Consider the following 12,331-nt stretch of genomic DNA (forward strand, 5'->3'; position numbering starts at 1 on the left):
TATTCAATAACTTAAACGCCTGTTAAGATCTAATTGTGTGTGAAAGTGTCCTTTTTAGAAATACATTTGAGGAATTCAGCAAATGAGAGTTCCCTTTATCTGAATCAGCGGATAATTTTCTGCATTTGTTGTTTGGTCCACAGACTTCCAGTAATCAAACAAAGATACACATTCGAGGTTTCACAGCATCACAATGAGGATTCTGTGGTCCCTGTTTTCTCTTATCAAAAGTCTTAGTTACTTGATTTTGTAATAGGAAAAAAAAGAAGTACGAAACAGTGAATGTTACCTTCACATTTGTTGAATCAATCAACTCTTTTGTAATTATCTGACATATGTATAAAAACAGTATTTCTGTCATTTTTTAACCAAGTCTTCAATGAAGTCTGTGTGGATGAAGAGAAGAGCACAGCAGCAGTATTCAAGGTTATGGTTTGTTATGACATAACAGAACATGATGTATTTTTTAACTGAATATATAAGAAGAGGCACCATGTATTGTGAGGAGTTGTGGTGGTTGAGTACATCAATACTTCTGGGAAACTAAAGACTGCATGCATATAAAATGTCCTGAATGCTAATAGATTGAATATTATGCCCAAATCTCCATCTCCTCTCAGCTCATCTTCACTCCCTGCTTGGAAAATCATAAGCGAAAGCTCCAGGGCTAAAGTAGGATACCATATTTCTACCATTCTTATATAAAATAATGTGAACTCCCTCTGTCCTTCGTCCTTAGAAATGAGTTGAACCGCTAATGTCCATAACCATAACTAAGCAGAGTTAGAGCCACAGTGTCCGCTCTGAGATTGAGAGATTGTGAAGTTAATCCTTCGCTGGATCATCTCCGACCGGCATCTGGAATTATCCAGGTGTAATAAAAAGTGAAGTACCCAGGAGTGCATTTTTTACTGAGATCAGGTATGAGACATTGCTGCCTTGGCTGCACTTCATGCTGTCAGCATTTCTGACATTCTCATAAATGCAGCCACAAACACACTCTCAGGTTTTATGACTTTAATACACTTGGTGCCGATTCATGTGTTTGGTGCCCTTAAAGTGATGTGTAGACATGAGTAAAACAAGAAATCAACAAGAAAATCAACATCTGCATTTCAGAAGGTTGGTGTACAACGACTCGGTGTTCAGTTGGTGTTGGAAGAGAGACACAGGGATCAGAGATTTTCATGTTGTGATCATAGCCTGAGTAATAATCTTTGTTTTAAGATGATAATGATTATCATACACTCACTAATAAACAACATTTTGAGTGTACAAAATCAAACAAAGATGGAGAAAAACTTCCTCTCTCCCTTTTGACTCCAAACATGGTGGAAACTGTTTCACATCTTTCAAACATCTATTATTAACAAAGAAACCAATTTTAAGGGTGTCTGATGAGAATCCTCTGTCAATGTTGAATTGCAGTTGAGTCATCGTGCTGATATACTGGCTACAAATGTAATGTAACTTGTGTATGTCCTTTATTTTGGTGTGTAGTGCTGCGTGGTGATCCTGTTGATGCTCATCAAGTGTGACGTGTTTGACGCTTCTGCTGCAACTTTTTTGCTGCAGATTTTGCAGATGGATCTATGCTTGGGACGATAGACAATAAATCAATTAATCGTTTGATAAATGAAATGAACTCTAACTTTGCTGGCCTCAATATATCTCTATGTAAGTGGATGTTTGTTTCCCTCATCTCTCACCTCCCAACAGGCTGGATAATTATATTAATGATGATATATTTTATTTCAAGGGACCTCAAAGTTAAAAGAGTTAAAAAAGAGTCAAGTTAAAAAAGAAAAATGTATATAAACAAAGGTATAAAAGAAATTTATTTGGAAGATAAGATGGATGACAATCAGATTGAGTAGGCCAGGTGGAAAAGATGGTTTTGAAGTGGGATTTGAAAATAGCCAATAAGTCACGGATGTACGGTGGGAGGAAGTTCCAGAGACGAGGAGCAGAGCGACTGAAGGCTCTGGACCCCAGAAACGACGAGAGGGTTCACTCTGTGCATCACTCTTAGCACCTGGGCGCATTTATTCTTCTAATACTCATGAGAAATACAGTTTTATTGCATCTTAAAAGTTGTATTGCACTATTATGATAAAATATTTTATATTAGTAGTTAATTTGGTCTCAAAATGATATTGTCAATATTATTGTTTATTGCCAATAACTGTGGGACAGTATATTGAGGAGCAAAATATCTGCCCAGGCCTAGATGGATCATCTTTTCACTTTGCTGACTTCACTCATTTTTTGGTGGATACTTTGTCCCTCTTGTTGCCTCCATATCCCTTGACGGGCACCGCAGGTATAAGAAGTGCACCACTATTGTTGCTTGGTTTTCCTCCTGTGCAGGTTTGACCAAATACAATGTACCATTCCCTTTTTTTTAACTGACAACAAACCCTTGATGTAGAGGAGCTTTTACTGTCTAGGGAGTGTGTCAGTGGTGAAACTGGTTAATCAGTGCAGCCCAAAGTCAGAACTAATATTTTAAATAGAGATGCACAAAATGATGGTATCGTGTTTTTATAAAAAGTGTGGGTTTTGGAGACGCGATGGTAGAGAAGACCCAGGAGTGGTGGCCAAAGAGGTGAGAGCAAGTGTTGCATTTTCCAGCGGCTAAATATCTTAATGTTAGATAATTTTCCTCTCTGGTAATATTGCGTTGTTGTGTTGGTGTGAAGATGCGAGCACAAACATGGTCACTGCAGGATCCAGGCGAAAGCATTTAATTAACTCTCTGTCATTCAGTGTATGGAGAACAATTCTCTCTGACTGTCCTTGTGCTATTTTCTCTGCTTGAGAAACTCTTCTGACTTAGAGAGTCCTTCTCACTACTCCACACCTTTTCACCTTATGAGCTCTCATAAGGGCTGAGATGCTTTGTGAATAATTTTTATCCATAAAAGTCTTTTTTTTTTACATTAAATAGAAATTCTTGAAAAAAACAGTCATGATTCTAAGAATTTTCTTAATATTTTGTCACAAGAAGCAACTCTTTTTGTAAGGAAACTTTAGGAGTACCGCCACTGGCCTGTAACACATCAAGCCCTCAGGTATGTGGTTGAAGCCAGGGGACGTAGTGTCTATGATGCACCACACCATGGCCTCTCTAATGAGGCCTGACTCCTAATGACTCACAGCCCGCAGCAGCAGACAGCCGCGCACGGCAGTGGGGCTTATCTCATTGGCACTCTGCGCTGTGCGGTTACACCTGTAACCTTTAGATCACTCCAAATTAGGCTGCTCCGGGAATCCTTCAGTAGTGATTACAAAACAGATCAAGTGGCCAGAAGAATTCTCATAAAAATTGTGTTTGAAGCCTGTGCTTGAATATGGAGGAGGAATAAGAGGCTGATTGTGCAAATGCATGTTGCACACATAGGCCCACATCTGATCAGGCATTCTCTCTGCTGCTCCAGACAAGATTGCAACAGCAAGCTGTGTTTCTGTTGACTGGTTTCCATTATGCAGATGTAAATTAACACAAGCCAGACCAAACGGAGCATTGTGATAAACGAGCACATAGTTCACCCAGATGAGCCTGCGAGGCAGCTGGGATCTATAGATGGGAGGTGAGCTCCTGACTTGTGCCAGTCAGTCATGCCTGCTGAGCATCATTCATGGCAGAGTGCAGGTGCTGGTCAGCCAGGGGACAGGGTGCTTAATTGCATCGCACTTTAATAAGTCACACACTGAAGACACATGGCTTTAATCATGCAGATGTCCCCACTGATGGCCAGTACTCGGGACATGGATGTCTGTGGCTCATTAATGCCGATGTTACCACTGGACACCTGAGATTCACTTTAATGCATTCAATTTTCAGAAGTCCTTCTCCTCACATACACCTGAAGACTAAACCCTGCGGCTTGTCCTTTGCTCCTCTGTCTCTATCAATAGCCCAGAACTTATTGCTATTTCAGCAGTTTGTCAGCAGGATTGGATCGCAGCGATTGAGGGAGTTACCGCAGCCTCAGAATTCAAGGTGGCGAGGAACGGAGATGAATTAATTTAGGTGGAAAACAGAGTCTGAGGAACATTTTGTTTGGTGTAAATGAAGACTTTTGAAGTCAAAACTGAACAAGCTGCTTTTGTCGGCCACAGCAGATAAAGGGAAGAAGGCGTTCAAGAGAGGCCCTAGTGATAAGCTTCATATTGATCCTGCTTGTGAGTCTCATGCAGTGCTCTTTGTTCACTCTTGCTGTATGCAGAATAAACAATGAGCAGGAAGTCTCTGGGACCCACTGAACCGTCATGAAAAGTGGATTACATTTTGTCTAACACTCAAATGTTAGAATCTAAGCTACTAAAGGACATGGCAAAGATCTGTTCAGGCATGAAAAATATCAGAGACTTTCTTGTCCTTGACATTCAGCTCTGTTTCTCTGACACATGCTGTGCTGCACACAAATCTTGCGGTAGAGGCACACAGTGACCAGATCGAACAGAGTTAGGGTTGGAATTACATCTATCTGAGATTATGTCTATTAGTGTCAGCCTGGACACATCATACATTTCAACTCGAGTAAAATTTCTCTAACTCCCTCTTTATAACACAAACTTTTCATTTTTGACTTTGAAAAAATGTCATTACTGACGATGAAGTGAACAAATTAGCATACAGCCTTGACCTAAAACTATTCATTTTATGAAAAATAACCTTCCACTCTCTCATGGGTCTGTCTCAAATGAACAAAATGCAGAGGACAAGCAGGATATCTGAGAAGACCATTTCAGATAATGTCAGGGTAGTAAATTCACAACTCAGCTACAAAATGCTCTCAAGATAAAGTACTAACAGCAACAACATCAGTCATCTGTTTCTGATACGGACTTTCAAGCCCATTATTGATGGCGGCCATATTGGAAATGAACTCAACAAAGCTTAGTTAGTGTCTGGATGAGGCGAAGAGGTGAGCTTTTGGCCTCTTTGCAGACAGTCAGCCATGCTGTAACACAGGAAAACAATCTTTTAAGATAACAAGCTATTAACCTTAAAGTCTTTAATTTCTTATTAAAAACTGTGAAATGTTATATTTTTGAACAACACAGATTTATTGTAAAATCATTGTAAAATTTTATCACTGGCCAAGTTATTGTCATCTCTAATACAAATAAAGAAACTTAATGCTTTTGTTTGGAAGTGTACTGATCATAATGAGACACTCAGGTCATCTGTTGCAGTGCACACCCAATTCATTTTTTTGCAAAGGTCATGATTCGATTCTTTAGGTTTCGATTCTTTAGGTTTCGATTCTGTATTGATTTATATAAAGATTTGATTTGATATTGATTTATATGCTTCAATGTCAATGCAGTAAGATGTAGAAATACACACATAATTGGAGTTTCTGTTGACAATCTTTTTCATGCCGTTGTGAACATATGTGGTGTGTGACCTCACATTTTTGAGCAGTAAAACAACCCAAACCCCAGACTTAAAGTTGAAGGAGCTTGCTTTACGCTTCTGCTGTTTACTTTGTTTGCTGTTTTGTTGTTGTTTGGTCTAGTGCGGCCTCTGTCCATACAACACATGAATAACATGCACAATGCCCCCCCACTGACCAGGATGTGAATCAATTCACAGGATTTGGGTGGGGAAATATTGCGATGTATCGATTTATCCATTTTTTTTACAACAGTTTACATGCAAAAGAAAAAGTGCTGAATAATTTATTCAGCTTTGGAAAAAAGAAACTGTATTGTTTTGGTGTGCTTGCGTCGTGTCTTAATTCAGAATTCAAAGAGCAGAAGGATCTTAAACCTACCCTCTGACCTTACAGTGAATCATTAAGAGAAGTGTGGAGGGAGAGATGACAAAAACACCAATGTTCTGTTCGCGCCTGCATTATCATTGCTGCAACCCTTGTGTAGGCTTAGTTAATGAGCACCGATAACATGAGCTTGTCACATTGTGGACAAGCCACTTGAAATGTTTGAAGTGTGTGCAGAGTTCATTGTATCTGGCCCTCTTGAGTTAATGTAGGCTTTTATTCCCGTGGGTAACTTCATTGCATCTGTGGATACCAGGTAGGAGGGATGCTGAAAAATGGGCTGAAAACTGTGGTTGGATGGGGAGGCTGTGTAGAGTAAATTGGCCTTTCAAGAGCAGCTTTTGTGAACTCTCCCCTTGTTGAGATTCTTGATCCCATAAGAAATGTATGAGTTTGAATGCGCGCATGCGTTTTGGAGCAAGCATGGAAGTGTGTGTCTTCAGTGTGTCATCATAAGCTCATTATTTTTCTTCTCTCCCACAGATCTGCGACTTGTCATCACCTCTCACAGCAAGAGTGTGTATGTGTGTGTGTGTGTGTGTGTGAGAAGGAGAGAGTGTGTGTGTTTGTCGGGGCACAGCAGCGCTTCTGTCACTTTGTGCTTCCAGGGCCCCCTCAGTCTCACAGAAGAAAAAACCCCAAGGACCACAGGCTGAGAGATTAGGTGAGCTTTAGGTCACGTGCCTCTGGCTGCTTGCTCTGGCCACATATTCAAGAAAATGTGATCACTTCTTGGCCCTCTGCTCTGGGCTTACAACTGAGAACTTTAAAAAATGTGACAACTTCTGAGGTATTTTGCTCTTTTTCCAGTTTGCCTGTCAGAGAGATGACTGAGGGTGGTAGTCTAATCACAGGAGCAATGAAAGCTTTCAAGTCAATCAAGTAGAGTCCCTGTAGTATTTAACAGGATTGTGCCAGAGAGGGGCCTGAATATGAAAGCAGCCTTGGCCCTTAAAACATGTGTGCATGTTGATTAATCATCCTGTTAAGGAAATGAACATGACTTTAACCTCTGCCTGTTCAGATGAACTGCTACTTAGAGGAAGTGGAGGTCTGATTGATTTTCCTTCACATGTGAGTGAACTACATGCTGCTATCAATGCAGAAGATTAGCTGAACATGTGAATGCTGGTGTTATTGGATACAGTCACTCAGAAATATTGAACATACGCCTTATAACACACCAAAACGCAAGAAGACCACACACATTCTAATGTATACAGATAATAAACTATCATGTGTGCATCTCTTGCGGACACAGTGGTGCAAAGACAAGTCAGATCTATGGATCATTTCATGTTTTTGTTGTTTTTAATACAGCTATCTTTGAGTTTTATTTTATGAAGCTTTATCCTGTTCAGGGGTCACCTCATGTAAGATACAAATCTGTTACCACTAATGGCATCTAGGCATTAACCTAAGTATGAGGTCTGTATGTCAGTCAAAAGCATGTCATAAGTGCATCCTTTATCTTTAGTCTTGCTGTTTGCTAAGGTAAGACCCACACATGTGGTGAATCCATCACTGTCATGTCTGTTGATCATATGCGCTTTTCTTCTGCCTTTACATCTAATGAAATATCCTGCTCGTCCAAACAAATCAGCATCTCTGTCACAGTCAAGGAGAGGTTTCATCCTTTTGAAGGGTAAATGTCACAAAAGCAGAGATGCAGTTTAATAAAAAATAAAAAGAACATCTAAAAAGATGTTTGAACATTTCTGGAAAAACCCTCAGTTGTTTTTTTCACAACACAGGGCCTAAATGTGAAAAAGATAAAATAAAAAAGAAGTCTTAGAAATGTGGGAGCATAAGGCTGTGGAAACATAAGGCTGTGGAAACATAGGGCATATGATGCTACAGCAGAGGACAGCTTGCTTAATTTAGCCTTGGAAAAGAAGCACTCTTGAGATTATGTAAAATCTTCCTACAACAGCACTTTCAGACCTGAAGCAAAGCAAGTATCCACCTTTCATCAAATTTAATTTCAGGTTTATTTGAGCTCCCTGTTATTTGCTACAAACGCCGTTTTAAATGATGCGTCATGTATGAACTGTTAACTAGCTAGCAACAAACGCTTGTTTTTGGACAGTCTAGCCCCTGAGTTATCAGGACTGTTTTTTTAATCTTTTTTGTTTTTGCCTTTGTTTCAGAGATTTAATCAAAAAGTCTAAGAATAAACTCACAGAATGGCAAATTTTGTTCATTCACACTTAAAACATTATGATTAAACATTATCCTTTTGCTAACTTTGGCTAACTTCCTGTGCCTGTCAGCTATGTTTGCTCCTCAGCCACAACAGGATTTAAAACTCAAAATTCTTGGTGTAGATGAAATGATAATAATTATAAATGATAATAAAGTAAAATTATAAGTTTGACAGGATTTTATTTCTGGAGAATCGGATACTTTTAAGGAGTAGGCTATAGTGTTCACTTTTTAAGCTAGGCTAACCCAACTGGCTACTAGCTGCGGATATATTTCACAGTCCTGTAAAATTTCTCTTGTGACTTTAGACCCTCAATAAATGTTGCTTCATTTCCTCCTATAGTATTCCTTTTAAATATACAGTGCTTGACAAATGTATTAGACCACCACCCAGTGTGAAGTGTTTGTTACCACTGCCCTAAATTAACAGTGAATAGTTGAATCCAGAAAATGCAAGCTCTTCAAATCAAAATTAGATATTTAATGCTAAAATATAAATGTTGTTGTTATCCATAAATTTTGAAATGAATTGTTTCACAAAAAGCAGAAAAAAGATAGTAAAGCACATTGTTTTTTTTTAATTGAAACCTACAGTTTACTTTGTTTCTTGAACAGAAAAATGTTTAGGTGGTTAAATGTATTATTTCTATATATTAATTTTTGATACATTTCTGGCTTCTTAAAGAAATCCAGTTTCAAATTTTGAGAATAAAACCATTAAATCAGTTTGAAAGTCCTCACTCCTGTTCAAAATAATGACGCAAAGGAAAAAGAGTCAGAGTTGAAGCACTTCACGATATTGGATGATTTTCTTTGTTTGTATGATAGGTAGTCTTATAAATTTCCAAAGCACTGTATATAAACAAAATTAGCATAAGTTTAAACCAATCACTCAAATCATTATTTAGTCTTATTTCAAAACCCTTTTTTAAGCTGATTAAATTACATGGTATTCCTCTGTAAAATAAGCAACAGCTAAGCTCTTGTACACTTTATGAAAGAGCTAAAATGAAGTAAAACTTATAAGCTGAACCATGTGTTTGTTTTTTTTGTGCTTAGAGTGAAGAATGGGGTTATCTGTTGCCTTGCCAGCCCTTCTGCTTGTTCTTGGCTTGACCACAAATGTATGGAGTCTGAACCCAGATGACCCTAACGTCTGCAGCCACTGGGAGAGGTGAGCATTATCCTCCGATATTTTTCATAGCACATTCACACATATAGAAAGAAAAACTGCTTGAGTTTAGTAACTCCTGCTCCCAGGGATGACAATGTCGATCCAGGGTCTCTTGATGTACCTGTTACAAACGCTCCTAACCAAAGTTCCAGATCTATTTTCAAAGTGCATACAGCAGTATCGATCCCACACAGCTCAGGTCGCCAGGCAGCTGAGAGATGGGAGGAGTTGCAGCTTCAAATGAAATACGCAGGCAAATTGATCAGTGTACTCTCATCCCAATCAATCATGACAGCCATATAGCCTGAATAATTATTAGTTGTGCTGGGCAGTGTCACTTATGAGAAATAAGCAGGAATAATTTCTGCCCTCAATGCAGAGGGGAGGAAAGAAAGCTGTGAAGATATATTATCTGGATTATTGCCTGACCAAGGTGAAGGTACTTGGGGATGGTGGTTCCACCTTGTTGGCATCAAAATGAATTCTTCAGGCGAGCTGTGTTCATGGCTTTGAGGTCCTCCAATATCCTCGGACTGCCTCTGGCTGAATATATCACTGGCATGAATCACCTAAAAGCCCCTTTCCAGTCTTTTCTTTGCATACCACATTTATTGTATTACTTTATTCAGAACTGTATCCAACCTGGTTGCTGTTACTGATATTTTCTTTTACTCAAAATAATGAAATTATGGGTTCCAAGAATGATCCTTAGCTTAAATCATCTGCATATACATGAGTAAAGCATCAAAGCTAAATGTAAAAATGAGTTGCCAAAAAGGTGTTTCCTTTAAAGAGATTCTATATTGGAAAAAAAACATAAAAGCAGAGTAAATAAAATGATTTTTAAAACGTGGAGAGAAAAATGTGTGAATGTGATGGCGCTTTAGTCTCAGGACAGTCAGGATCCTGCTTTTCTTCATGCTCCGTATTGTTGCCCAAGCTCAGGTCATCGCTCTGAAGATTGGGGCAACACTTAAAAGACTAATTCTAAAACTTTTATTTGTGTCACAGAAAAGAGAAATCAGACTAATAAATAAGGAAAACTTGACAGAACACGTTAACTGTCTTTTCATCAGTTAATGTTTTGAAATGTTAAGATATTCCTTCATAACATCGTTAGTCATTTTAAAAGCCGGGAGTAGATTATTACCTGAAAACCTACAGAAGTTGTTTGTGTTGAGATCTAATGCAAAGGATCATATCCGACAAAAATTTAATTCTAAAAGCCTATATGCATGTATTACATTAAAGGAAATGAGTATTTCAGTTTACTGAGAGAAACTGTGGAATTGAAAATGCTGCTTATTTATTTATTTATTTTTCAGTTTAAAAGACACACAAAAAAGCAGAAAAATGTGAATATATTGAGTAAATCTGTATGATTTTTTTAATATGTATTGTGAAGTTGGATATTTTGTAATAGTAATGATTATCATCAACAGGTTAGCCATCTGTTTTTATCAGTACACTATGCTGAGATTAAGACAGGAGCAGGGATTATACATATTTCTTCTTCCTGTTAGTGTTTGGCCATGGACAGTGTAGGCATCACTCTTAATCCTGTTAGGTATGATCTTGATAAATGCTCTCAACTATCTCTCTAGCCTCAATGAACTCTTAACTATCACTGTTAAAGCAGCCTTCTGATGTTATTGGTTGAGGCTGAGCTACTTTTAACCACTTTAACAGATTAGACAAGTAAATATGATTTGCCTTTAGATGATGTAGAAGCTATATTTTTGACATTTTCGCCTCTTTTGGGGAGAAGACAGAGGGAGCTGGGCCAACAGTGCTCTGTTTATTACTGTATTTAGTAGGAACATTAGATATCTTTCTCTCTTTAGGCCTTAAGCACTTCAGGAAGGAATGCCTCTTTGGGTAAATATCTTATTTGTTGTCATGACACTGCAAAGAGCTCAAACTAGACACTATTTTTGTAAGAGAAAGTGAAGGGATACTAGATTCTTCCCATTAAAAATGTTAATTTAAAAAAATTAATTGGATATAGCCTTGAGATCATTTCAGAGAAGTATAAATTTAACATGTACCTTTCCAGTGCAGTAAAGCTGAAACTCATGAAGATGTTTTTACATTTCTCCTTTAGCTATGCTGTGACTGTCCAGGAGTCCTATGCTCACCCATTTGACCAGATCTATTACACCAGATGCACTGACATCCTCAACTGGTTTAAATGCACACGGCACAGGTACGTTTAGAAGAGTCTCTTCAATTCTCTCCACATTTGTGTGTTAAGCATTGTTCATCGCCCCCAAAAATCTGAGCCAAGTCTACGAAGGCCGCATTAACCATCCTTGTTAATGTGACTGACAGTGAAGTGGTCAAAGCCGGGATGCCTTTGACTGTAATCATCTTGCTGTTAAAGGTTTAATTACCACATTAGGGGTTTATAGTGGGCATCAGACTAAATAAGTACACAAAGTCACCTCTTAAATGGTGACTTTTATGAAGTTTGGACTTTTGTTTATCCTTGTTTTACTTTGAGAAACTGCCAATGACAACAGAAATCCTAGAGCAGCTTTCTTACGCCCTCCACATACATAGTAGACCTTCAAGAAGGGTCACTCTTTGCCTCACGTCGCTGTCTATGTGACTGTTTTTTCCAGGATCAGCTATAAGACGGCTTACCGGCGGGGAGTGAGGACCATGTACAGGCGCCGCTCGCAGTGTTGCCCTGGTTACTTTGAGAGTGGAGACCTGTGTGTTCGTGAGTATCCCTTTTTTTTAAACCTATCTTTCCTCCATCATGACATTTAAAGCTATGTCTGTAAGACATTTAGAAAAGAAGGAGCTAGTGGCATTGATTGTTTCTGCAGGTGGCTTGCAGCAGCCCCGTTGCCTCTATCGCCCCCACTCCATCCAGCCTGATCTTCTTTATATGAACCCCCAATAATATGCCATCACCACCTCCTCCACAGTCAGCATGCAGCCTTCCATGTGAATTTACTAAGTTTCAGATGATTGAGCATGATTTAACAAGAAGGCACAGTATTTTACACAGCACGCAGCTCCTCTAGCCAGAGTAATTTAATTGAAGTTGTATAACAATGAGAAAAATTAACGAGCCAAGAGGGTTCAGGTTACAGACTGAGTTGGTATAGCACCCTCCATAAAACCACAGCGGAGTTCAATAACATAA

At 38.7% G+C, this 12,331-nt stretch overlaps 1 protein-coding gene across 7 annotated transcripts in view; it reads left to right on the forward strand.

Moving 5' to 3' along the window:
- Positions 1-12,331, forward strand: part of megf11 (multiple EGF-like-domains 11) — an 83,384-nt gene that overhangs the window by 13,326 nt on the left and 57,727 nt on the right. For 6 of the 7 annotated variants that reach the window (XM_074677597.1, XM_074677601.1, XM_074677604.1 and 3 more), the window contains exons 2-5: positions 6,279-6,459; positions 9,060-9,174; positions 11,279-11,380; positions 11,799-11,899. In XM_074677597.1, coding sequence (XP_074533698.1) covers positions 9,068-9,174; positions 11,279-11,380; positions 11,799-11,899 — 310 coding nt within the window. In that variant the 5' untranslated portion in view covers positions 6,279-6,459; positions 9,060-9,067. The remainder of the gene's footprint in view (positions 1-6,278; positions 6,460-9,059; positions 9,175-11,278; positions 11,381-11,798; positions 11,900-12,331) is intronic. The other variant, XM_074677600.1, reaches the window with a different exon arrangement.

This window comes from Halichoeres trimaculatus, unplaced genomic scaffold (assembly GCF_033239565.1).
Source record: "Halichoeres trimaculatus isolate MK-OKI-2021-1 unplaced genomic scaffold, fHalTri1.1 fHalTri1_scaffold_10, whole genome shotgun sequence".
NCBI classification, from domain to species: domain Eukaryota; kingdom Metazoa; phylum Chordata; class Actinopteri; order Labriformes; family Labridae; genus Halichoeres; species Halichoeres trimaculatus.